This window comes from Trichomonas vaginalis, chromosome III (genome assembly GCF_026262505.1).
Source record: "Trichomonas vaginalis G3 chromosome III, whole genome shotgun sequence".
In the NCBI taxonomy this organism is placed as follows: Eukaryota; Parabasalia; order Trichomonadida; family Trichomonadidae; genus Trichomonas; species Trichomonas vaginalis.
The window spans coordinates 22,978,404-23,006,382 of NC_067205.1; the positions used below are offsets into that span (position 1 = coordinate 22,978,404).

Below are 27,979 nucleotides of genomic sequence, written 5' to 3' on the forward strand. Positions count from 1 at the left end.
GTTTTATTTAGTTGTTACGGTAATATCCCAAGGTTCATCCTTGTTTGCTTATACTTTCTTTGTAACTGCACCAATTATGTTATTGATATTGCTTTGAGTTTCTTCCAGTCTTATTTTATCATTTACAATATCTTTAATCATTTCATTACATGCATTCTTAAAACCATCTGATTTTTCTAATTTACGTCTATCACTTTCTTTAATTAAATCAAAGTTATAACCTTGTTGAGAATAAAGTGGTTTCTTTATCAATTCCTTGAACGCTTCTGAAAGTGAAGATGAAGAAATTCTTGCCACTTGAATTGGTTTAAATTCTGCTTTCATTGCTTCTTTCTGTTCATTGAACACTGGATCGAATAAAGCAACTTTAAAGAATTTCTTAGCTGGAATTTCAGGTCTCAAATTTGCATATTGACCATCAAACTGATTAACATATCGTGGTAATCCATCCGGTCCTTCTTCAATAGCGTTTAATTCTTCATTGAAATAAGAATATGGATTATGACGGTATGAAAGAATTGGTCCATTTTCACCTTCTCCAATGTATTGTTTAACAGCTTTTCCATTTTCATCAAATTGCATAGGATAACATTCATTATATGCTTTACGTTTAGGATAATCCGTCATTGTTAATTTATACCCATTTATGACTTTAATATTTCCTTGACCATCAGTAACGAAAACTTCATTTATACCATCAGGCTTTCCATTTGGTCCTGTAATGTCTGCTTCATGTGCTTCCCAATTTGGTCCATGACGTTTGGCATATGCTTGAGCTTCTGGTAATGTTAAAACGTTTCTCATTTGTTTAACATCCTTTTGAAGACCGGCAACAATGTGGACTAATTCTTTCATTCCGTCTGGAACTTTCATAGTTCTATTATATGCACCCTTTTTGTTTGTCCCTTGTTTTAATGGAACCTGTAGAAGATTTGCTATTTCTGTCATGTTTAATTATAAATAAAAAATAAAAATTAATTATAAAAAGTTAATCAAATTTAATGGAACCTTTATTTAAATCAACTATTATTTTTCCATGTTCACCTAATTGTTGATATTGTGTGTAAAGTTCATTAATGCTCATTGGTAAATTCACTTGATAAAGCATAACGTTCAACTGTTGACGACTAAAACCACTGAAAATGAAAAGGGTAGACAGGTTTGATTTAATGTTTGTGCTTAATGCTTTAAAGTATTGAACAGCCATAAAGAATGAACACTGAATGTGTCGACATTGAGTTAATAATTGATTAAAATATGATTTCTCATTAGTTATTAGTTTTGATTTCACCGCATCATCTAGAAAAATGAGTGAATGCAAAAATTCTCTATCAAAATTTGAAATAGAAAGTGTTTCAAATAATTCATCCCGTTGTTTATCAATAATTTTATCCTCTAATCCTTGCTTCTTGATTGTATTATATAATTCTTTATACATTAAAAAGTTTTTTAAATAATCTTCTGCTTCTTCTTGTGATAAATAAATAATTGGAATTTTGATTAAATGCTTTAAAGATTCAAATGTATCATCTGAAGGTGAACCTGAACGGTTGATATAAATTAACACATGTGAATGGGGGGAAGTGTTAGCAATAATGATAATTTGTTTTAATATCGTTAATGTTTTACCTTTATTTTGTTTACCAATTGCTGCAGTGATTGAATTTAAGTAACATTCAGAATATGGAATTTTCATTAATTTTTCCTTAGATAGAGCATTTCTATTATCACTCAATGCTTCATTAATCATATCATCTACGTATGTATTATATACATCTGTTAATTCTTCATAAGGGGTGGATGAATTTAAATCCATTTAATCAAAAATAAATTTATAATTTTAAACATTTCTATTCATCAATATTTCATCATATGAACTTCTATACTGTGGTGGTGTACCTGTTGGATGATATTTCAAACCTTCATCCGGTGTCCATGTCCAATACGTAGTCCTAGTAAACCAAACCTGAGGAGGATTTGTCACTTTTGAACAGTAAGTGTCATTTTCACCCTGAATGATTGGATAAGCTTTCACTTGTACTGTAACTTGTGAGTTGAAAGTTTCTAATCCATCAAAGAATATACCCGCTCCATCACGTTGAACTGGAATAGTGCATAAGAATGAAGTTTGGTCTTTCCATGTTCTAGCTAATGGCACGCCATTATCATCATTCAGTGGTCTAGTTAATGAGTCCTCGTATTCTTCTGTGCATTCATTCACTCCATCTAAATCAGAAGCTTGAAGCATACGTGTAAAGAATATGTCGCCCACCGTGGTCATCGCTTGACCGGGGAAGTTTCTGGAATCTATAGTGACCTGAAGACCTCGAAGCATTGGATTTTCTAAAACTGTTCTTTGCATTGCATTCTTTGGAAATGTTAACACAACATCTGTAACATTATGAAGAGCGTATGAGAAATCTGAGCTAATACCTTCAGGAGTGATGCAACCTCCATTTAGTGAACGAACGTCAATATGTTGAGCTGGAATCATGAATGGATCTTCCTTACTAAATAAACGTGGTATTGCTTTAACTGATTCTTCAATTAAACCGTATCCTGGTGTAATGCATTTATCCTCTAAAACTTCCATCTTTGTGCATGAAATAATAACGTCATCAACTGTTGCGTCAGCAGATGTAGCGGCTAAGCTTGTAATTAATTTGGCAGGAAGTCCGATTTGTTGGAATTTGCGATCATATTTATAAACATGATTCATAATCTTTTCATAATTTTCATCAGTTATTTTTCATAAACGTAATTTTGTAAATCAGCAACTCTTAACGGGTCAACCTGACAAAATACTAAAGTATCCCTGAAAACATAATATTTAAGAATGATTTCACCAAATGATTTAGGATAATCATCGAACGCCTGAAATGCTAACAAATCATTTACCGGAATAATCATATCAAAAGTGACATCAACTTCTTCATTTGCGTTCTTGAAAACTTCTGAAGGGTCAATATATTTACCACATACTGAGTTATCATATTTTTGAACATTATTATATAACGAATGAACAAACTTTTTAACTTTCCTTTCTGATTTCGGTTTATATGTTGCAAATGCAAAAGATTCACGGGCGCAATCCATCTGAAGATAACCGGCATCACCTCTTTCAGTTTCTACTTCTAATTGTTTAAAGTTTTGATTTGATGATTTGTAACCAACGAATAAACGCATGCATTTAAAAGCGGCATCACATGTGAAAGCTTTATTTGAAACTAGAGTTGCTTTAACTTTGCGTTTAATATATGTGTCACCTAATTGATTCACATCATGAGCTGGATTTGTAATTCTTAAATGAGTTTGTTTATCATCAAAATATGGAGTATCAGAGTCATAGCATGAACTTTCAAGTTCTCTATAATATCTTCTACCATCATTCTTCGCGAATATTTCATTTATCTTTTCGAATGAATGAAACACATTTCCATTAATCGGTTTAGTGTTTGGCACCAAATAGTTAGTCGTCATTTATTATTAAATAAAAAATCAAAATTAAAAGATGAAAATGAATTTTTAATTTTAATGAAATAATCAACTATGGCTGCAGGTATATTTAAGAAACTGTGGGATAAAGTAAAAAGAGGAGCGCATAAAGTTTGGGAAACAATGAAGAAAGGAGCAAATTGGATATTTAAGAATAAAGAAGCAATTAGTGACATTGCTGAATCAATAACACCAAAAGCCGCCCCAATAAGAGAAATATTAAATAAAGGAGAAAAAGTTTATCAAAGACTACAACCGATACTAAGATAAAAATAATATTTATTTATTTTTCCACTATTTACCTCCTATTTTATTAAGTATTCCTTCAGCAATTCCACCAATTGCGTTACCTGCTTGTGCTCCCATCGCCGGATTACCTGCTTTAGTACCTAATACTCCACCTATGATAGTTCCTGCCGTTTTCGCTACTGGTGCCAAAAAGTTTGCAACGGGTTTAATAATCTTTTTATAAACCCAACCCGCAGCTTTCTTAATTCCATCCCATAATTTTTTAAAGAATCCTGCCGCCATTTCTGATTTAATATTAATTAAAAAATATATTTCATCACTTATATTCTAATTTTTATTTAATGATAAATGAAACCAATTTTAAAAATAAATAAAACAGAGGAGGAAGAAATAAATGAAAGTGAAAATGTTCAACAAAAAATAAACGTTGTTAAACCAATTACTGAAATAAAAATTTTTTCATCTGTTGAAGAATTTAATGACTATTATGCTAATAATAAAAAATTATTTGAAGAATTGACAACATGTAAATTGAATAAAATGTTTAAAGTTGATGGATTCAAAATTTCAAAAATAAAAGGAGTGGTTAGTTTGAAATCTATTCCTCAATCAAGAATCACCTCATTAATGAAAATAGATGATTTAACAAAAAGAATAGAAGAGATTGAAGAAAGAGTAAATCAGATAATTGATTTCATAAATCATGACTCGTTGAGCCCGGGTCCTTAAAACCCATCACTGAGTTCAAGGTTATATTCATCAAATATTTCATTATTAAATGCAACTTCTGCTAGTTTATTTATTTTTTCAATACGATCATTTGAAAGTCTATCGTTTAATTTTTTCTGAAGTTTTTCATTTTCTAGTTCTGAAACTTTATTTGGATGATATTTAAACCCGTTAAATTCTTTTTCCTCAGTTTTGATCATTAATTTACAAAGAACTTTTGTGGTTGGAATTCGTTTAAACCATTTATCATTAATATTTATTATAAATTCAATATTCGGAATTAATTCCCAAATTTTTGCATTTTCAATTAATTTATTATCAAATGCAAAAGCAATAGGTTTAATATTAAACTTACCTTTATAATATAAACTTTCTACATAATCATCGAAATAAACATCTACTTGTTTAACATTTTCAAGAATTGGTGAAAGAGCATCCATTAATTGATTGACGGTTACGAATCTTGATCCACTCATTTTCTTACGAATTAAAAAAATAAAAAAAATAAATTTAACTTAGTTTTAATTTTACGTAAGAAGTCAATTTTTTAAATCTTGATTTATTCAAAAACGTAAGAATAAAAACCGTAAGAATCATACATTTTTTACTTCATATGTTAAAAAAAATGATACAAAATCGTTCAATATTGTATGAATTCTTACGTTTACAAAAAAAGTCACACAACCCGTCAACATATACTACTTATGAGAATAAAATTTAACAGTTCATAGTTTTGTAATGATATGAGCTTACAGGTGTAATAAATATACGATAGGAATACACCTGTAAGCTCTTTTCGTAAACTTGCACTTAGAGATCAGCATCGAAACAAAAAGTGCGAGCTTTTTACGAAAAGAACTTACAGGTGTAATAAATATACGATAGGAATACACCTGTAAGCTCTTTTCGTAAACTTGCACTCCCAAATTTTCGAAAAGTCACTTTTTTAAACGTCAAATGGAGTGGGTCTTCCTATCTCATCATCAACCCACTCCCGGCCCTATTTGAGTTTATGAACAAACTCAAATAGGGCCGTTAAACATAAAATTATATTACAGTGGCCGCCTATCTCTATTAGATAGGCGGCCACATTTCAACATCCTCAGAAATGCGCTAAAATTCAAAATAATGGCAGCCACATATTTATATGTGGCTGCCATTCGATATTTACATTGTTTAAAACTTGTTTTTTCAGGTAACGACTATGAATTTTGACGTTACCTGAAAAAACAAGTTTTAAACAATGTAAATCGCAAATTTACAAATACGATCACACAAAAGTATATTATCTTTCATTCTACGAAAGACCTTCAAGGAAAGGTCTGTTTTCCTTATCTTTTGAGTGGGAGTCTCAAAACTTTTTGAAACTTCCATTCAAAAGATATGGAAAGCAGACCTTTTCTTTATTGAAATACGAAAGTTCCCCTCAATAAATTACATTACGATACATATCTTATAAAACTTTTGTTTTATAAGATATGCCGAATCTCAAAATACAGAAATTCAAACATAATACGTATATCAATCATAAATATACCTTACACTCATATTACTATTACAGTTTATTTGTTCAAACAATTTTAATAAAATTCAATCTTTTTTAAATACTACATCTATCTCATTTAAACATTCATAGAATCATCTACCTTGTCCTGCATATACACGTGCCTATAATGAAAATGAACTAATCTTATCATAAAAAAACATATAAAATCTCTCAACATAAAAACTATGCAATATTTCTATAAACACATTATATATGTATAGTATAGCTATAGGTCTATATGATCATATATATATATTAAAGCTTAATTCCAAAATTTTTATCCAAACATTATCTTATATATCTGACCAAAATATTAGATTAAGCTGAAACTCATGGTATCCGCTATGTAGACCATGTGCTTTCATGCTGTACCTGTCTTATGGTACAGATCTTTAATTTTTATACGTGTGCCAAATCGTGCCCGGTCAATCGTCGGTCACGAGTTGGACTAACTCTGTTGGTCTGCATGTGTCATTCCGGGAGACATTGCCTGTGCATGTCTCCCAGAATGAGACAATTTATTGCAATCAGAATACGATTGCAAAACTTTGACCGACAAGAGTGCATTGTGCACTCTTGTTGGTCTGCATGTGTCATTCCGGGAGACATTGCCTGTGCATGTCTCCCAGAATGAGACAATTTATTGCAATCAGAATACGATTGCAAAACTTTGACCGACAAGAGTGCATTGTGCACTCTTGTTGGTCTGCATGTGTCATTCCGGGAGACATTGCCTGTGCATGTCTCCCAGAATGGCATACTGTTCCGCATTCATAACTTGAATGCGGAACTTTGACCGACAAGAGTGCATTGTGCACTCTTGTTGGTCTGCATGTGTCATTCCGGGAGACATTGCCTGTGCATGTCTCCCAGAATGAGACAATTTATTGCAATCAGAATACGATTGCAAAACTTTGACCGACAAGAGTGCATTGTGCACTCTTGTTGGTCTGCATGTGTCATTCCGGGAGACATTGCCTGAAGATGGGAGATCGGCCGCATATTCTTTTGATAAGAAAAGGAAAGAAAAAAATAGCAAGTTCATAAAAAGTGACCAAATTTTTTGAGATTGCATTAATCATTTTTGGAAAAATTAGTGTGCTGATATGTGACTGCTTTAAAAATCAATTGATTGTATGTCAAAAAAAGTGACGTTTATTTTTGCTTTTACGTTCATCTGATAGTAAAAACAGAACAAATCCCTAGGAATCATATGAACTAGTAGAAAACCAGCAATTTTATATAGATGGCATAACAGAATTTAGATTGTTTCAATAATCTTCACCATATTCCGCAATTTAAAACCAAGCATGCATTGTTTCCCGTATCTATCACTTGAATGAATAATATCGCTTAGAAATAATGATGTTAATAACGTTAAATTGAAAAAATAAAATTTAAAAAAAAATTACGCACCTAATCCGCATGACTTTTGGATAAGAAATGAACCAACGTCCGAAAGAATTTGATAAATATAAACCGTAAAAATCCTTAAGATTATGAAGGAATATCCCCGAAATTAGCTCGTATAGCAACAATAACAGTCAATAGAATTAACTTCAATTGTTGTAATGTAATTTATACCAAGAATCACTCCCTTAATACCGATTTATGCGCATCATGAGCACTTCCTATTTTATAAATAATCAAAAGGCAATATCGTGAAGAATATCTTAATACCATCTAATACCCTTTAATTTACTAAAATAAATGACTATTTTTACATATTTTTTAAATACAAGCATTTATTCAAGATAGAATGTATATTAATATTAATAGCATAAGCTATCAAAATAAATTTTTGTTATGTTTCATTGTTCTCTCTTACAGTTATAATGATTTTCTAAAATCTAAATTATTCATAATCAAAATTTGAAAATACAATTATAAAATAGTTAATCTTCAAATTTAAACTTATTTTATCGATTTAAATTCTTTAAAATTGGTTTCATTTATGCAAGAAAAAGATTAAAAATAGAAAAACATTAAAAATTTCCAAAAAAATTATGAATTATAAAAATTATTGGTAAAAATAAAAGGATTGACATACATTTTTCTGATTTCATAAGAAATTTTGAAAATCAACACACAGAATGTTAGGTTCCACTCTCATGTTGCAACAGCATTCACGCAAAAGAACTTAGAAATCGTATAATATTTTTTTCAATTTCCTTTACTCTCTTTATAAAGTTTGCCTACAAGCAATGGTCCTTCCAATCAATTGATTTTTTGTTATACAAAAGCCAATAAATCGAATATTATATCTTCAGAAAAATTTTCAACGTTTCTATAACAAATACATAAGCATTCAACGGTCGATCATTCATCAGAAGAGATAATTAAAACAATACAAGGTGCATTGATTTTCGTTCACTTAAAAATAATTTCGTATCGGTCCAGAAATTCACAGAATTGATGATTTTTGGGAGTCCTGTTGCTTTGAAATTATTCGCTTACAGTCTATGAACTATTTTTTCACTATTAATTCAGATAGGGAAAATGAAATACACATATCATCATGATTATGTTTGATTTAGTTGTGGCATTGACTGTTAGAGCATTACAGACAATGAACTATAAACCAATACATTACTTTGAAAATAAAATTTGATTTTTTTTTTTTACATAGCAAACATTATAGCATCATACATAAACATTTATGTGCATTTCATTATTTTCGGTATTTTTTTTTAAAATAGCAAGAAATGAAACTAGAAAACTCCAATAGAAAATAACGTATGTATAGTTAACCAAGACAGCAATCGCTTAAGCATATTTACACCACTTATGGGATGTTTAATTGCAATTTTCTCAGAGACCTCATATCCTATCAATTTTTGTATAGCACAGAACGAATAGTTAACCTTAATGAGATAATACGAGACACACACATCTGTAGAATTAAATTTTAACTTCAACTTGTGGTTACTCTTTATTTTGTTATTTCAATATTTTTTGAATTAGATCAAATGGCTAAGAAATAAAAGATAATATTAATACTTAATTGGTTTTAAATATGTTCTTAAATCTGTTTGTCATGTGTAAACTTTTCAAAAAGCAATTGTTAAGATTCAAATTTTATCAAATGTGTAAAAATTGTAATGAAATTCGGTCATGAAAAATACAATAATATGCTGATATACCCCATTTGCAACATAAATATCAATTTTTTACAAATTCAATACTGAAAAAATCATCACATCTTTGAATTTTTTTAACAACATAAATGATCGATTTTATTGCACTTTCGGGCAAACCATCCCAAATAGTGATTTTGAAACATAGCCAATAAACATAGATAATTTGATTATATGACGAATAACGTGTTTATCTTTATGACAATTATATTATACATAAATATTAAACTAAAAATATCTCAAAATCAAATCTCTCAAAAATTCAATCCTTATTTAGTCCTACTTTATCTCAATTTTATCTGACTGATTTTGATCGAATTAGAGAATTCACAACATCATCCCAATATATTAATAAAATATTTTGAATTAATTCAATTTTATTATCAAGTGGACTTTACCTCAAAATCATATCACATCCAACAATCTCATTGATACCTCATTTATATGAATCATTCCAAAAATCAGACTTTTGAAATCTTAAGATTTGAGTTTATTTAATTTCTCCATTTCAATTTACATATCTAATTTTTCGTAGATATATTGTTTTCCCAATATTTATCATATTTACCAGTTTTCCTCGATCACATAAAAAATCATTCTGACATACAGGCTCAATTTTTCTTGTTCTTTGAAATTTTGATAACCCATAGAAACATAAAATCAAAAATATATAATGCAATTTCTCTTCGCGTTCTTTCTGCAAAAGACTTTATGTCTCCAACAGATGCATTTAGAAACTGGCAAAGAGAAAGTTACTGAGAATTTCATTTTTCAAAACAATTTGAATGATTTTAAATTACCAATCTCTTTAAATAACCAACCAAGAGTTGGATTAGAAGATTCTGCTTCTTTAGAGCTTCAAGTCGTCCACCAATCAATCGATATAGCTAAAAATTATCATAATGGAGATGTTTTACCTATAAAATTTACAGTCAAAAGTGCTTCGAAAGTAACAGTTACTTTCAACTTATACAAAGGATCAACTTTGATCAGATCATCTTTGAATGAAGAATTCAATTTTCAAACAACACATTCAGAAACAAGACCGATTAACTATACAATTCCAGATCTTAGAACTGGAACTTATACATTAAAGCTTCTTGCCCAAAATACAAACGGTGATTCTGCTGAAAAGGCATTACCTCCGTTTTTCGTTGAATATTCAACAGTCATCAAAACACTCTTTGTCAAACCTAAATATTCAACAGGAGATAAGATTCTTTTCAAAGGTACCTTCCAGGAAGTAAGCAGTACTCAGGCAATTTATTTCGTAGTCAAGTTTGGTGAACATGGAAAAAAGATTCACTCTGAACAATATACTCCAAATGGCCAAAGACAAGATTTCGTAATTGAAGCAATTGCAACAAATCCGGGTTCTTACAACTGCTCTGTTTACGCTATGATTGGTGACCGTGCAACTTCACCATTCTATCGCTCAATTATTATTTCAGATAGACCAAAACTTGTAGTTACACCTAAATTTAATGGAAGTGAATTCGATGCAGGATCAAATCTTTCATTTAGCTTACTTTTAACTGATGATTCCAGAGGTAATATCATTTATGCAATCAATGGAAATGAAAGTTTCATCAACTATTCAGTTAATGGAAATGAAACAATCCCATTATCAATTGATTTAGGCCAATCTTGTCCTTACAGAAAAGAACCATACTTACTCACTATCTACGCAAGAGATCAATATGGAATTCAAACTGCTGATCCAAAGTATTCATTAATTTTCCCAGTTCTTAGCAAGCCAAAGTTAGTTGACCTCCAGATACCATTAAGAGCCGATCCAGGCCAAGTTTTCAATTTAAATTTCACAGTTGACGACAAAGATAACGGAAAGAAACTTTACCTTTTTGCAAAAGGTTCTGGAACAGCAAATACCTTCCGTGAAAAGCTTGGGCCTGTAAAATCAAACGGCCAAAAAGGTCAAAAACATACCCTTGTATTCAATTATCCATCAGTATCAGACCGATATAATACATCTTTCACAGTTACAAGTAGATTAGATTTTATTGAAACTTCAACTGAAAATTCAGATTCAAATGCAATCAATTACAAAATTCTTTCATCCGAAGTTCCTAACTTAGAAGTTCAATGGCCAACAGATACAGTTTTTACTTCTGATGAAAAGATTGAATTGGATCTCACAGGAACAGATGATAATAATGGTACAATTACATATTACTACAATGGTCGTAAATATAACAGCGATCCCTCTGCTCCCAGCAGATATGAAGCAAAAGTAAAGACACATATCGCTTTATCAATACCATCATATGTCACATATAGATCAGAGAATTCTGGACTTAATAATTTAACAATTGTACTCACAGATGATTTCGGTCTTCGATCCCAACCTGCAACACTTTTGTTTCACATCAGGAATAAATTAAATATCACCAGTGTTAATGTCCAGCCATTACTTTTAAGACAAGAAAACGAAAGCAAAGCAATTACCTTCACAGTAAACTATGACAATGTCGATCAAGGCAGAAATATTACTTTGTGCATTCAAGAAGGAACAGGACAAATCTACCATTGGGGTCAAAGAACCGAAAATGGAACGGGTCTTATAGTCCAAGGAACACAGGCAATAGCGTCTCACACCAACATGAACTTCCCAATAACATTCTGGTTTGAAGATGATAATGTTCCTGATAGAAATACAAAGAATCGTGAATCCAACAAGTATGTTGTCTATGTCAATATCACAAGAACCCCAAATATGACAAGTAACTGCCCATCACCAAGGTCATTCAATAGCATTAATCCATTAACAGTTTCAATGCTTATTAATGATGATACTAATGGTCATATCAAGTTCTTCATTAATAGTGAAGATATCAATCAAGACTACTTTTACAACACAACAGATGGCGTTTCAAGAATCAACCCAACCATTACTTTCCCACCAGGAGATAAATTCAAGTATGGAAAATACAACCTCACATATTATCCTGTCGATGAATTCGGTGTCGATCCAATAGAACAGTCCAAGAAGAGGGACTGCCCAATTGAATACCGAAGTAAGCCAATACTTTCAAATTGCAGTCTGTCTAAGACACAAGCAGATAATGATGATATTGTATACGCTTCAGGAAAGATTATTGATTATGATGTTGGAAAGACACTTTACATCTTCCAGCAGATTCAGGGCCAAAGTCCAATGATTATTGGTAATTTAACAACAGTTAAAGCTGGAGAAGTCCAGAGTTTCAACTTATCATTAAGGAATATTGTAATGCTTACATCTGGCTCTAAAACAATTGATATTTTTGTTTGTGATCACAACGAAACTACTGGCCTCGATCCACTCTCATTTTCAAACTATTCTCACCTTACAATCTTCATGGCAAATGATCCAGATATAATTGTCACCTTCCCAACAGAACAAATTTATTCGCCAGATGAAACATTTAACATCATAATCAATGTAACAGCAGATCTTTCAGGAACCATAAAAATATATAACGCCTATCCATACAGTTGGTATTCCCCACAATCTACTATTAATTACAATAAGTCTGGAATTTATACAGGAACATTCATTTGTCAAACTTCACAATATTCAACAAGTCAAACAGTATATGTTCTCGCTGTTGGCCAAAACAATACAAAATCTAAGATGTATCAATTTCCTATTAAAATTAGGAAAGCGCTGAAATTAGATTATGTTAAAATGAGTTCAAGAGTACTTTCTCCAGGCGAAACTTTGACATTGAATCCAAAAATTATGTCAGGTTACTCTTCAGATATATATTACGCTACAGATATTTATGTATTTGTAAAGATCGGAGGCACACTTTATGACCCTGAAAAACGTCCAGATCATGATGCCCCTGATGACTATGCTTATTCAGTTTCTCCTCAAATACCACTTGATGCTAAATCTGCTAAAAATGTTAAAGTGGTTGTTTGGGCTCAGTATGAAAAAGATCCAAAGAACCCAGGTAAAAACTCTAAATCTAATGAATGGACATCCACAATTATAATCACAAAGACACCAGAAGTAGATTTCAACTTCCCAATGGAAACACAGTATTATGGTTATGATGATGAATTTAGAGCCAACGTTGTAATTTATGATGATTCAAAGGGAACAGTCAAAGTTACAGCTCGTCAACGTTATTCATATTATTCATACTATGGATATGATAATTATCACACATATACAATCTATACAACATCATATTCAACTTCTTCTAGTGGCAGTACTACAACAGTTGATCTTAATTTCAAGATCAATAAAACAATCAAATATTCTTCCTCATTATACAACACTCTCTATTTCACGATTACAGTTACTGATGAATATGGCAAACAAGCAACATCATACGAAAAAACTTTCTATTTGATCAACAAGCCTGTTATTAACAGCTTCACATTTACAGACAAATCTGTGGCATTGCAAAAGTCATACATTTCTGCAAAAGTCACATTTACTGACCTAGATGTATCTAAGTACTTATATTTCTATTACTCAATTAATGGAGCAGAATACAAATATGCAAATGACTATATAACATCAAATGGAAAGCAACAAATAAACACACTTCAACTTTATATTCCATCTGATGCACCATTAGGTATGAAGAGTATATCAATCATGATTAAAACTATAAGTAGTGGTAGGAATGCAAACTCAGAAGAATCATCAAACTCTATCATAATTACATTCAAGCCATCTTACACATTAGATAACCTTCCAGAAGATGCACTTTATTCAGATGATGGATTAGTTCCAATCACAGGTACATTGAAGTGTGATGGATATGCTAAACTTATTTTAACTGTTGGTACAATTGAACTTAAACGAATTATTCTCGATCCAAAAACATTGACAAATGGAAGGTTCAAAGATTCATTTAAAGTTCCAGCTGGATTAAGCTACGGAACAATCAACGTTTATTCAAAACTTGTTGATTCTAATGATAATGAAGCTACCGCGAAATATACTTTATCATTCTTGCACAAGAATAAGCCAGTAATTACAGATTTGTCCTTATACAATGACGTATTATCACCATATGGCCCATGGTCATTCTCTGTAGTATGTCAAGATCCTGATAATGGCAAGAAATTATATCTATATGGACAAATCGGAGATGAGGAACCACTTCTATTCACAGATTATGGAGTTTCATCAATTGGAAGTAGTCAAACAATCTACGCGTCCACACCATATGGTACATTTACTCAGTTATATGGCAAACAAACATTTAAGTTATGGTTGTCAGACACCAAGAATAGCACAATCAGAACAGGTCTAGGTGTTTCTGATATTTTCGCGAGAACAGTTATTTTCAGTTACGTTCCTGATTTTAGTGTAACATATCCAGACTCACATTATTACACTAGTGGTGCCACAGTTCAAGCAAGCTACACAATGAAGGATGATGGAAAAGTTACACTCAAAGTATATATTGATGAAGAAGAGATTAAGGATCTCGCTGAAGATATTGAACTTGATAATACAGAACGTACAGGAACTAAGAATATCAAGCTTCCTGATGACTTAACGTATGGAAAAGAACACAACATCATGCTAACTTATGTTGATCACTACGGCTTCCAACCATTAGGAGAATTCTTGTACTTCCATATTGTAAACCAACCGAACCTCACAAAGGCTTCATTTGTCAAGCCATTTGCTCTTCAGTCAGAAGTTATTGAATTTGAAGGCTATTTCAATGATTTTGATAAGGACAAATATCTTTATGTTTTCGTCCAGCTTGGTGACAAACTCATTTCATCTGAAACACAAAAGATCCAATCTAATGGAACTGCTAACCAAAAGTTCCAGTTCGGTTATGAGATCCCAGGAAATGAATCTATTGGAAACAAAACAGTTACAATTTGGATGTTAGCTGAATCTAACTATTATCCATCATTAGATCCACTATTGAGTTCCAACAAGGTTGAATCAGTTCTTTTCATCACATACAAACCATCTCTTTCTCTTAAACCAATTGTTAAGAATATTTACAACGATGGCGATCAGATCACCATCATTGGTTCAATTAGAGCCAACTCCAATGTCAATATGCACTTCATGATTGACTCAGTTCTTCTCAATGATACAAAGAAGATCACAGTCAGCGAATCTCCACAAGAATTCGAAGTCAAGGTTGGTATTCCAGTCAACTTCAAGCATGGCAAGCATAAAATGAATGTTTGGGCTGTCGATGTTAGTGGACAGAACACAAGCAACTTCGCTCTTGACTTCAACATCCAAAATCCACCAAAGCTCCTTAGTGTCAGCGTTGCTAAGGACAGAGTTAGAGTTGGTGGTAAACTGAAAGTTCTTGGTACAGTTCGTGATCCAGATGTTGGAAACAATATCTCATTCATAGTCAGTATTGATGAAGGAAAACAAGAACCGTCTTACACTCTTCAATCTGACTCCACAGTTCAAGACTTCTCATTTGTCTACCAGATTCCACAATCTCTTGAAGTTGGAGATCATCAGCTCACACTTTTAGCTATTGACACAGATAATCTCGTATCTTCTCCAGCAATTGTTCAGTTCACTGTTTACAAGTCATCTGTTAATGATCCAGAGAATCCTAATGATCCTGATGAAACAGGTGGAGACAACGCAGATTCTAAGAAGGCCAATACAAAGAAGAAGAATAACGGTAATGTTGGTTTGATTGTTGGTATTGTTATTGTTGGTATTATCTTATTAGTTCTTTGTGTCTTGGCAGTTATCCTCTTAATCCAAAGAAAGAAGAATTCCCATCCAGACTCAGCCAGTGATAATTCTGATATAGAAGAACGTGAAACACAAATTTCTACTAACATCAGCTTAGAAGAAACAGCAACCAAAGATAATCCATTGTTCTCATCAGAGACAATCACACAGAACAATGATCCATTCTCTGATGAATTCGAAGAAAGTCAGAAACCTTAAATTTGATTCTATTATAATAAAAATGCGCTATATATTTTAAATCATTACACCTTTTTTCCTTTTTCGACAAAGAAAAGTTGACTGAAGAAAATAGAAGCTGTCTTTAACGGTTTCAAAAGTCTTGGACCTTTTCTGTTGTATTTTTTGGAATTTATGTATCGTGGAACTGATAAACATTGGATTGTTCATTATAACAAATATGGAATCTTTTAACATTTTCCTCTTGAGTAGATACATCTATTATATTTATATTGTTTGTTTGAACTTCAGATTTTGTGACAAATGATTTATCGATAAATCTAAACAGCATAGCATAACTAAATCCTTAAGCATCCTATGTTTTAATAGAAATCATTATGTGTTCTATGAAGAAATTGTTAAATACAAAGCAATTTTTGTTAATGAGCAATTAGATTAATTTCAAAGCTATTGCGGTGATACAAACAATATATATCCTAATGTGTGTATGATATATAGCTGTTAAAAGAAATATCACTACTTTTGCTTTGCTATTTCGAAGATAGACAATTAATATTCAATTAATCAATTCAACGTTGCGAAAAGGTATGTGAGCTTCAACACCAGAACCTAATAATGGGCTTCTAACAAAATATGGTTGTCTTTCGATATCTTTTCAAAATTGAGAACTTTCTCCGATGTAAAAAAATTAAAAATTGTTAGATATAGAATGCACGTGCTTTTTATTTTTGCTTTTAGTAAACTTCACAGTTTTTTGTAAATAAAAAATAATCAGATCCGAAAGTGAATTCTAATGCTTTGGCTATTAGCTACTTTCGCTGCATCAGACGTTCTCATTGCAAAACCGAGTAAATACAATATTCAATTGATAGATCATTCCGAAATTGTTGTTATTGATTTTGATGCAAATCCTGAAGTGAATGCACGCAGAGCTAGTCTATCTGGATTTTCGGATTGCAAACACTATATGATAATCTCAAATCCGAGCGACGATTTACGAATTAATGACGAATTTATCAAAACTCAAATTTTTGAAATCAAATCACCACAGAATCTTTACTTTTACAGTGAAAATATGACTAACATTTACATTGATGTTGTTAATGTACCAGCTTCTTGTAATACATTGGAATTTCTTATTAATCCAGTCACCGGAACGACGTATCAATATAACTCCGAAGTAAAAGAATTAACTACACCTTCTTATTACTGTTTTGTTGCATTTTCAGAAGGAGAATTTGATTTGAACGTCAGAATTAACTATCCTAAGTTACTTGAATACTCAGCGTATGACATGTCATCCACCACATCCCTTACTAGTTATTCTAGTGAACAATTCGTTACGACTAACTCAATATGTTTCGTATTTACACCAGATTCAAGGCGCTCATCAGTTTCCTTTATATTTACAGTATCATCAAGGTATTCTAACCTTCCAAATCCTAAATTTTTATATGATGATACAAAAGAATCTTATTTGACCATAAATCCTGTCACAGTCGGCACCAAATTTGCTGATTACCCAGTATTAACTTATGGAGTTCACTCAGAGCTCATAACTTCCACTGTAAAGGAATTTAAAGTTGCATCTAAAAGTTACATCGTATTTACCAACTGGACAGGGCTTAGCGGAACCGTTTATTACGGACAATCTTCATTGGACATCCTTGGATACACAGGAGTTGTAGCAATTTTATTTAATTCTACAGGAACTATGGAACTCAAGTCCTCTCTTGATTCATCTGAAGCAACATTTGTTGTACATTCACTTAAAGTTACTTGTAATGCCATTGTTACATTGTCTGGCAAAAAATCTTTCAAATTAGAACTCAAAGGAGGTTCCGATTATTGCATGGTATCAGCTTTCAAGTCAGGAGTGGTCAAAATAGAAGACAGCTCCAATACTCTTAACAAAGATTATTTATATAATAATACTCGATATTCTTTAGAAGAAAGTACAGTTCCTACCTTCACAATATTTAACCAGATCTATATATTCGGAGATGCATGGGTTAAATATACAATCAAGCCTTCAAAGACAGATAATTCCGAAAGTTACGTTCTTGAAGGTTATTCACCACCATATTCTTCATATTCTATCAGTAATAGGACATATGAACGCCTTAATACAGGTAAATGGGAAACACATAAAGGACTTTCTGGATTTGAAATATTTGTCATTGTTTTCTTTGCTCTTGTTGCATTTATTGGTATTGTCATATTATTAGGCATATGTATATACAAGATAAGACAAAAGACAAGGAATTTATTGAACCAATCAATTCCTTTAGAAGATAATGTAACAGAACGACCTTTAAACACTGTAACTACTACACGTAATAGTTATGAAAATGAAGTAAAGAATCAACAAGAACTAGAACCTCCTTCTCGTCCTCCACAACAAATTTATGCTGCTCCTCCTGAACAACAGCCTTATTATGCTCCACCTGTTTATCAGGCTCAACAACCAGTTAATCCTTACCAACCACCACCTTCAGATTATGATAATCCTTATAATTAATTGTAAAATAAAAAATTAAAAATGCGATTTTTTTTTTATAATTTTGTTTTGTTTTTACTCAAAAAATGATAATCAATACCACTGAATAATATATTGATTGAAATAATTTTATTAAAAATTTCAAACAATCATAATCAAGGAATAATTCATAGCCTATCAAATAAACTATGCACCAATAAAATAAATCATGGAAATAGAAAGATTCATGTTATATCCGAAATTTTCTCTAGCATTATGGCTGAAATCAACGCTTAGCATGATAATGATAAGCATATAACTAGATGAATATAAATTTCCAGATCATGTGGAAAATGTCATCAACGTTGCATTTTTTTAGAAAGGTAGTCCCACGAAGAATCTAAACGACAGATTTCCAAATAAATAAGATAAATAGAATCAGTAGGCTCCAAATATGAATGATATGATCTTAGTTTGAAAAGTTACTAAAAGCATAAAAAGATTTGTGAATTACGTTTTAATTTCCATAATTTTTATCAATTAATTATCACGTTATGATTTACATATCAAATTTAATTTCAAATATAAGTAAATATCAATATTCATTACCGTTTTCCAGAAGTTGGGAACGTAGGGTATTTGTATTTCAAATTTAAGTATAATTGGAGTTTTTGAATAAAACCATAATATTCCCAGCTTACATGATTATAGTTTATTATGTAATATCCGGTTTATCAGGGAAATAATAGATTTGAATTCTTACTTTTGAGGATTTGATAGAAAATAGTATAATGATAATGGATCACGACAGAATTATTTTATATTCAATAAACCATTTTGCGTAAATGGTGGTTCTTATCATCTATCAAATTTCGTAAGAAGTCTCTTAAAAATCTTGGAGTTCTTCAAGAAACGATCTTGTTCAAGATACATGTCGAGATGCTTTAATAAAATTAATCATAAATCGAAGCAAAACATCACATTTGTTAATAATTTCATGTAATATATAAAATTCAAGATTATAATGTCTACTGAATGCTAACAAAAACGAACAAAATCTCATCTCTCCACTAGAATATTAATATGATGCAGTTTTTTGTTTAGATCTAATATAAAAATGAATAAAAACTTTACTTTTACACTTTTCATTCAAGTATTTTACTAATATAGATCATGCTTTATCAATGCTTAGTACTATTCTTTTTAGAATAAAGGATAATAAGAAAGATATTTGTGATTTAAAATAATTTTTTAAAATTCACCTTTAACTCATCACTCTGTGAGATGTAAAAAGCATTCGCATTACTCATTCTGCTTAATTGATCAACTCAAAATTCCAAAAAAATTTCAATAAATCAAAAATGAGAATCAAAAATTTGATTTTTCTCTTGAAAAAATCAATTTTCAAAAAAATTTGGAAAATCAAAGTATTGTATAATTAATCAAATCATCAAATGGAATCGTTTTTATTCATAAAAAACATCTAATTTTTGATTTGGAAATCATATTTATTAAAAACTCATTCTATAGTTGATGCAATGTCATGATTGCTGTTGAAAATATTATTTCCATAACAAAATTCTTATTTTAAGATAGTAAAATAATAAAGTTTTTATTTCAACAACAACAAGTAAATAGATGAATGGAAACGTACTACATTCGCATAAATGTAGTAACTATCGTCGATATTTGAGTTATGACTATTCCAATCAAAATGTATAAAATTGAAATCAAAAATATCAAACAATTATATTCGGTACTGTGCACTCATTATAGAGGTCATCGTAATTTATATGTAATTTATATCTAAAAGCCGACTTTTTTTTTCTTATTGCAATAATTTTCTCAAATTTTAGTAACTTTTTCTATGTTCAAGTTATTTGAATATGTATCATAAGCGACGTAAGAACTCAAAATTACGAGGAATTCTGTTGTTGCATTTTCGAGATGCAAAATTTCGATTTTTAATATGGGGATTTGGCAGGTGCAATCTTGATGTTATCTCCATGTAGAAGTACTGTTGCAATATAATTAAAATTAACGAAGTTGATTTTAAATTGCATAATGCTGGAGAATAACTGACAATACAACTAAGTATACTATATAAGATAGTTGCTAATTGGAGTAATAAATTAGGCTCCACCAATCATTTCTTTCATCTCTGCCATAACGAGCAGAAAAGAAGCGAACAGTAACCCTAGGAAAAAAGAAGAAGGGTGTCACTTTTCGTGGGACTACCTTTTTTTAGTAAATTAAATTTTCCCACCATATGTTGGAAATTGAGACGGAGTTGATTCTTGAAATATCTTAAACAAAATTTACAACTATTTAATTTTTCAAGCACCACTCTTAATCGAATTTTAAAATTTATCCATATTAATAGATATGTACACACAAATATTTTTTCGGAATTTAAATTTTTGAAAGCTCAAAAATTTTGTAGTTGAGTATTTTAATAACCATATAATGAGCATGATCATGATAAATTGTTTTTGAAAAAAATAATTCAGTATTGAATTATCCTCTTTTTCAGAATTTCATTTTATATTTATGTTGTTATTTTTAGTTACTCAGTGTCTCAGCTACGAATTCATCACAAATTTAGCCAGCTCATACCTTGAGTTCTCCAATGGCAAAGCCGATTTTAAGCTCGGTTATGAGCCTCTTTGTGGTTATTCTTATTATCTTATCTTATCAAATCCTGATGACAATTTGACACTAAATTTTGAAAAAGCTAAACAAGTATACAAAATTGCTCCAGCTACATACTATAGTTTTAGGAGCAGCAAGAAATATAATTTGCAATATGATCTAGTTCTTATTCCAGATGATTGCGATACTCTTGAATTCATAATTAATCCACAGAATAGAGAAGATTCTAATTACGAATTTGCAAGTTCTCAGAATAGAGAAGATTCTAATTACGAATTTGAAGTTATGAATGCGGAACAGTATGCCATTCTGGGAGACATGCACAGGCAATGTCTCCCGGAATGACACATGCAGACCAACAAGAGTGCACAATGCACTCTTGTCGGTCAAAGTTCCGCATTCAAGTTATGAATGCGGAACAGTATGCCATTCTGGGAGACATGCACAGGCAATGTCTCCCGGAATGACACATGCAGACCAACAAGAGTGAACAATTCGCTTTCTCCTTTGAAATCCAACATTCTAATCACATCTACATTAATAAATTGTTATAAAATACTAATCAAAGATCCAATACAATTCTACTATCTTATACACACATTACCAATGTTAACACCTCTTATAACTTAAATTATTTCATAAAATTTGTTTTTATATCTTATTATTTTCTCATAATGCTTCTAATACATCTCTAATTTCTTACATTCAAACACCAATATCGTCATACTATCATAAGCACTTAATTTTTTCAAATTTTTAGACTTAAATTTGAGCTACATTTTCATCATCATTTTTAGCCTTAAGCTTCTATAAGGTTATAATACATTATCGTAATATTCTAATATTTATGATTCTTACTACTCAATTCAATATAATCATATAAGTCACTCATAATCAGGAGAATAATTTAAAAATCTATAGCTCATATTTTGACAATTATATATATAGATGATGCATATTGCAATTCCGGTTTCAACACGATCAAATGTCAAACCATGATAAAATATATATCAATTTACAAAATATCGATTAACATTAGAATCCATATCTAATTCCATCAATGCACAGTTGTAAATGCTTAATTCATCTTTGAGAAACGTGAATAGCACAATTTTATAAGATTATTTGTTGAATATTTAAAATATAAGCCAAATCGAATCTGCTGTATATTACTTTAGTTTATAATTGAATGTTAAATGTGCTCAGATAAATATTTGAGTCAGATATCGCATTTTCAAATTTCAAATTTTATCTCATGAAGTTAGAATTCATTTGATCATACAACATCATATTAGTCAAACTAGAGTTCAATCGCGATTCCAAAATGGAACAATTGCTTGTTTTATCAAAATGTTAAAATATTAATCTAAAAAACTTAATATCTAACCAAAACATTCTAGAAATATCATATACAGGTATATGCAATCTAAATGCACACGAAATACTGAAAATTAAAAAGAATATTTATGAGATTATTAAATCTTATGCATTTCAATGAAGAGTCGATAATTATCATCTCTATAGGTTATATATCAACATATGAGTTTTTGGATTGACCACTACTATACTAATGTGATCAAATTAATCTGATTTCTTGAATTTTCATTTGAAGCATTCGCAGTAGTAGGAGTACCTTCATATATTAACATATTAAAAAATTTCGCCCAGATTCGCATTTTAATCATGATTTTAAGATTGCATTAGATTTCGAAATGCAGAAAAAAATCACTTTAGATTCCCTTCAAACTCTAAGCATAAGCATGTCTCTATATGAGGAAACTATTTGAGCTATTCATTTGGCGGCCCAAAAACTCATGTTGCCTGAGCGCAGAAAATACCAATTTTTGGACCCTGGGTAGGGGGTCATGCATGTTTTCTAAATGTTGGAAAAGTAGGGTATATATTATTTTTTATTCATTCGAAATTTCAAGTTATATAGAATATATCATGACTTAAACTACATATTACTCAAGTATATAACTATACAATGACAAATGATCTATTTGCATAATGGAACTCGTTACATAACTAGATAATTTCATGAAAATTAATCATAAGACCACTTAAAACATAAAAATAAAAACCATAATTAAGGAAGTCAATTTGGAAAATTGTTTTCACTTTAGGAGAATATAATTTTCCATTTGGAAAATTTAAAAAGTGAGACGCGCAGGATTCGAACTTTTTTTAAAAGTTGATTTAAATGAATTTTAGTGTGGAATATAAGGATAATATCATATTTAAAATAAGAATATACTAGTTTAGGTGGTATTAATTTTTTCAATAAATTTGAGAGTATGTACGTTTAGGGCATGAAAAGTGTCAATTCGCTCAGCGAAAGCTGAGCTAGCTTCGTTCTCGAAAGAATAAGGAAGGAGTGAAGGAGAATGATACAGAAGTTGACACATTCATATCATTTCAACAAATTTTGATCAAATTGAAATTCAATAAAATTCAATTCAATTCATATCCTTCAGTCAGTACATTGATATCCTTCTGCATCACAATGATAACTCGGGCATCAATAGTTCTACAACTAACTCAGAAAAAACAAGATTATTACTTCCTGCTTACAGCTTTTAAAAAGTTTCGATGATAAAAATCACTCTACTCTCGTTTATCGACATATGGTGATAGTAGTTAAACATATTCTTATCGATATTAATAAAAATATTTGTACGAAAATCTTATCCAATTAGAGAGTTATTCATAAAGTATATGATAATTATAATTACTTTATCTTTGTTTTATCTTTGAATAAACAATTTAATTTAAATTGCATAATATTTTTTGGTTGAAAGACAGGAAACTTAGTTGAGTTTGTATTATTTTTATCGTTTAATTCATCGTATCAGTGAGTGATCCAGATATTTAAGATATTTAGAAAAAAAATTATTACCCAGATTTGCTTTACTTTTACCACTCCCCATGTAATTTCTGGGGAAAACGATAATTCATTTTTTTTATGGATGAATAGATCGTTTTCCTAGAAAGGACCTCATATCTCTGGCTAAAAAGAGTGTCAGATCCTAAATAGATTATTGATCTAGTGTACAAATCCAATAAAAAGCCTATTTTTTTGGCTTTTTTGGTGCTCATTTTTCGAAGATCTACATGAATATGGGGAAACCATCGGATTTTTTTGGTTAACCCACATCTTCATAGTCTGGACTATCTTTCCTCGAAGGACCTCTTTACGGGTGTAAAAACTCATAAAGTTCTCAAAGATTCATTCTCGATCTCCATGCTGAAAGAATTTACATATAAAAAGAGATCTACGCATCAAACTACAGCCATAAATAACTGAACCCCTAAAGCTCAGCTCTTAGTTTATCAAAAACGTCCGAAATCCTTCTCATTGCAATCAAATTTTCTCAATAACTCATAAGAAAAATCGAATTTTGATTAAGCCGATGTTATAGGTATCACAAATACTACAAACTTGAGCAATATCGAAATTGCCAGCAAAAGTTTGAAATTGCATTGCTCATATTTGTTTTGTAAACTAAAAATCTGCTTATATTATTCATTAATTTTTATTATATTATTCATATACTTTAATAAAAACAATACTATTTCACCTTAAAAATGAATTTCATAAGTCAATATTATTTTTTTGAAAATGTATCAATTTTCGATTAAAACAACATGAGAATAAAATTTACGCAAAATTATTTAAAAAATGGTTTTAAAAATTTACAATTGATTAAGAATAAGATTGGAAGAAGTTTTGAAGTTTAATTTTAAAAAAAAAATTCGGATATTATTCATGGATCTAAGTAATCTGATATTTGAGTATCGGCACTATGCATAAAACATATATTTATAGTTTTTTGGATTTTTATGATTTTAAATATATTCAAATTTGGCAATCCAATAGATTTTTAAAAAATAGGTAAATAAAAATAGATTACATATGCAGCAGATTTAAACATAAACAAATCTTATAGTGACCCAAAAAAAAATTCATGATCCAAAAAAGAAAAAAATTAGCTAAATGGGAATCAAACCTTGGCATAACGAATCATTATGTCAGATGTTTCCACTACACTACACCGGCAGTTCGAAAAATACCCTTGGTGGTTCTATTTAATAGCTACTCCCAACGATAGGCGGTGTCCCCAGCTTTAGAGAGGTGGTAAAAGTAAGGCAAATCTGGGTAATTTGATTAACAAATTTTAATCAAAATAGCAAAAATCTATTTGATAGCTGCTATCTAAACGTATAAAATTGTCAATTTTATGAAAATAAATTGAAAATCTCATGAAATGTAAAGGAGAGTAATATTTTTCAATTTTCTTTTTTTCTTTGTCTCAAATATTTTCTGTTGGGAATTTTCTTGTTATCAAAAAATAATTTTAATATTTGTTTATTTCATTACATATAATAAAATTTTAAAAACTCTATTTCTTCTCAAGAAAATTTTTTCCTTCATATGAAGAAACATTTTGTTTTCCATTTGATGCTGAGTCTAAATCTCGATTTTTGAATTTTCTTCTTTCCAAATTTCTTTTTTCCAAATTAGAAGTTTAATTCAAATTTTCAATAGTTTATATATTTTCTCAAACCGTCTCAGATTTTCTCACTTTTTAGGGATTTTCTCTCAAAATATACAAAAATAGTAATATCAATACATGTGTCTAATATACTTTAAAACCATCGTGACAAAATTCAAAAACGAAGAGTTCTTCTCTCCAAATTTTTTTTCAAAATCAAAAAAATGAGATAAAAAAGTACGTTTGGAAAATTCATTTTTAGCATTTTAGGAATTTTCTCACTTTTCTTCCAAATTGACATCCTTAGCCATAATGCATTATCCCATATTACTCTAACATAGTGATGGCTAAAAGTATATTTTATGATCTAATTGCTACAAAAGAATCTGAAAGAATTATCGTGAAAAGTGACAAATGTCAAATACAATGAAGATATCAGCACAGCACTACATAATGTTTTTTCTACAAATAATTTTTATAATTTTACAACTTCACAAAAAATTCCTCAACTTTTTTCTTTAATATTTCATACGATTATTTTATGTATAAATTCATCAATTTTTTTCTAACCTTTTTTATAAAAATTTCTTTTTGAGGTCATATGGAGGGTAAAGAGGAAAACCTTGAAACTCAACCAGATCTGAACAAATATATATCCAATTTATTAGTTACGGGAGACAAGATAACAGAAAAGAGAACACAGAAACTTTCTTTATTCGAAGAACAAAATCAGATTTTTATAGCAAAAGTGAAGGTAGAAGGTGATGCAAGTGCATACATTCTTAAAAATTTCGAGGAATTTTCAACTAAAAAATCGATTCTTTCATTCCTTTCATTTCCATTTTATAAAGATTGCGTGTTTTTTGAAACAAACGACAAAGAACAATTCGAGATAGATTTTTCTAAGAATCCATTCGAATATGTCGACAAAGATTGGTTTAATCAGAGATTTTGCAATTTTCCAGAAAGCCATTACATAGATATTAAAGATAGAGTATATGGAAAGTATACAAATCCTCCATACGACGAAGATACCTGTGAAGTTTTATGTTTTAGCCCAGATTTGAAGCGCGCCATAATTCGAATTCTACCAAGGCTTTCAATTCCAAGCCTAAATATAACGCCAGATAAACAAATGCCTCTTGATGTCAAATTTCTCCGTAAAAACAAGATAAAATATTTAAATGCAGAAGTTCCAACTTCATTTGATTCGATGTATTCATGCAATGGAATGATATTTCAAGATAGTTACTTTGTAAATCCAACGGCAATAATGAAAGTTGATGCATCAACCCTTAAAATATACGGCCGCTTTGATTTAGAAGAAATTAAGAAGTTAGAACCCCCATTACGACCTCATTTAAGTAAATTTACAGAACCAAAGAAACCAGCACCATTTAGAGCAGGTGAACATCTTGCAAGACAAAAGAAAGAAAAAGAGAAAAAAGAAAAATTAGCAAATGATGAAGCAAACGACACAGAAAACAAAGAAGAAACAGAAAATGATGAAAAGGTTGATGCTCCAATTCCTCAAATAGCAGAAACTATGAATGAAAATTCAGAATCCGAAAATAATGAAGAAAAACCACAGAAACAATCTCATAAATCAAGGAAACGTAAAAAATCAGATAAAGTTGCTAATTCAACTTCATCGTCACAGAAATCAAAACCGAAATCTGACCATACTGAAAAGAAAACATCAGGAACAAAGATCCAACAAAAAGTATATCAAGAAATTATGAATACTATTGAAACTCCATTTAATTGTTCAGTTTTGCAACAAAAAGAAAGAGCAAAATCTGATATTGCTTTGCCATACGAGATTAGATTTAATCATGAGTATAAAACCATTACCCCTGAACTGTATTCACTTGTTGAACTCCCTACAAACGAATTTGCTGTTGTTACTAACGTAGATTCGGAAAAAGAACTCATAAATTGTCTTCTTTTTATAAATAGAACGGTTGCGGTTCCCACAGATTGTGAACTTCCTTTATCCAAAGACGATAACACAGTCCACGATAGAAGAGGACTTAGAGTTTTCCCTGGAGATGTTGTTCAAATACAATGTGGTGATTACAAAGGTTTTATGGGGACAGTAACCCATACAAAGTGTAATAGAGTGTTTGCTCTATTCTCTGCTGGTGGAAATACATCAGGAATTCATTTGTTTGCTAGTGGCCGAGAGATCGATTTAATCGAAGATGATATGGGCCCTATAGATGTGTAAATAGAATAAAATATTATATATTATCATAATGCTTGTGAACTATGCTGCTTCTTTTAATATTTTTG

The 27,979-nt window shown here is 30.5% G+C and overlaps 6 protein-coding genes across 6 annotated transcripts, besides 1 other annotated feature; 4 read left to right on the forward strand and 2 right to left on the reverse strand.

Moving 5' to 3' along the window:
* Nucleotides 1-2,416: part of a mobile genetic element that runs on past the window's edge.
* Nucleotides 49-948, reverse strand: TVAGG3_0748290 (uncharacterized protein; the record flags this gene model as incomplete). The annotated part of the gene is made up of 1 exon (XM_051245118.1): nucleotides 49-948. The coding sequence occupies one exon, from the start codon at nucleotides 946-948 to the stop codon at nucleotides 49-51; it is 900 nt and encodes a 299-aa protein (XP_051091705.1).
* On the reverse strand, nucleotides 989-1,816 carry TVAGG3_0748300 (uncharacterized protein; the record flags this gene model as incomplete). Its single annotated transcript, XM_051245119.1, has 1 exon — nucleotides 989-1,816. The coding sequence occupies one exon, from the start codon at nucleotides 1,814-1,816 to the stop codon at nucleotides 989-991; it is 828 nt and encodes a 275-aa protein (XP_051091706.1).
* Nucleotides 2,417-12,373: 9,957 nt separating the features above from the next.
* TVAGG3_0748310 (uncharacterized protein) lies at nucleotides 12,374-16,572 on the forward strand (the record flags this gene model as incomplete). The annotated part of the gene is made up of 1 exon (XM_001296406.2): nucleotides 12,401-16,078. A coding segment is annotated over one exon (3,678 nt), but the record flags the coding sequence as incomplete, so codon positions are not given.
* A 278-nt stretch (nucleotides 16,573-16,850) lies between these two features.
* Nucleotides 16,851-18,578, forward strand: TVAGG3_0748320 (amelogenin-related protein family; the record flags this gene model as incomplete). The annotated part of the gene is made up of 1 exon (XM_001305882.2): nucleotides 16,851-18,578. The coding sequence occupies one exon, from the start codon at nucleotides 16,851-16,853 to the stop codon at nucleotides 18,576-18,578; it is 1,728 nt and encodes a 575-aa protein (XP_001305883.2).
* A 1,555-nt stretch (nucleotides 18,579-20,133) lies between these two features.
* On the forward strand, nucleotides 20,134-21,961 carry TVAGG3_0748330 (uncharacterized protein; the record flags this gene model as incomplete). The annotated part of the gene is made up of 1 exon (XM_001305883.2): nucleotides 21,087-21,533. One exon carries the CDS (start codon nucleotides 21,087-21,089, stop codon nucleotides 21,531-21,533), a length of 447 nt encoding a protein of 148 aa, XP_001305884.1.
* A 4,324-nt stretch (nucleotides 21,962-26,285) lies between these two features.
* TVAGG3_0748340 (translation proteins sh3-like domain family) lies at nucleotides 26,286-27,934 on the forward strand (the record flags this gene model as incomplete). The annotated part of the gene is made up of 1 exon (XM_001305884.1): nucleotides 26,286-27,914. The coding sequence occupies one exon, from the start codon at nucleotides 26,286-26,288 to the stop codon at nucleotides 27,912-27,914; it is 1,629 nt and encodes a 542-aa protein (XP_001305885.1).
* Nucleotides 27,935-27,979: the final 45 nt, after the last annotated feature.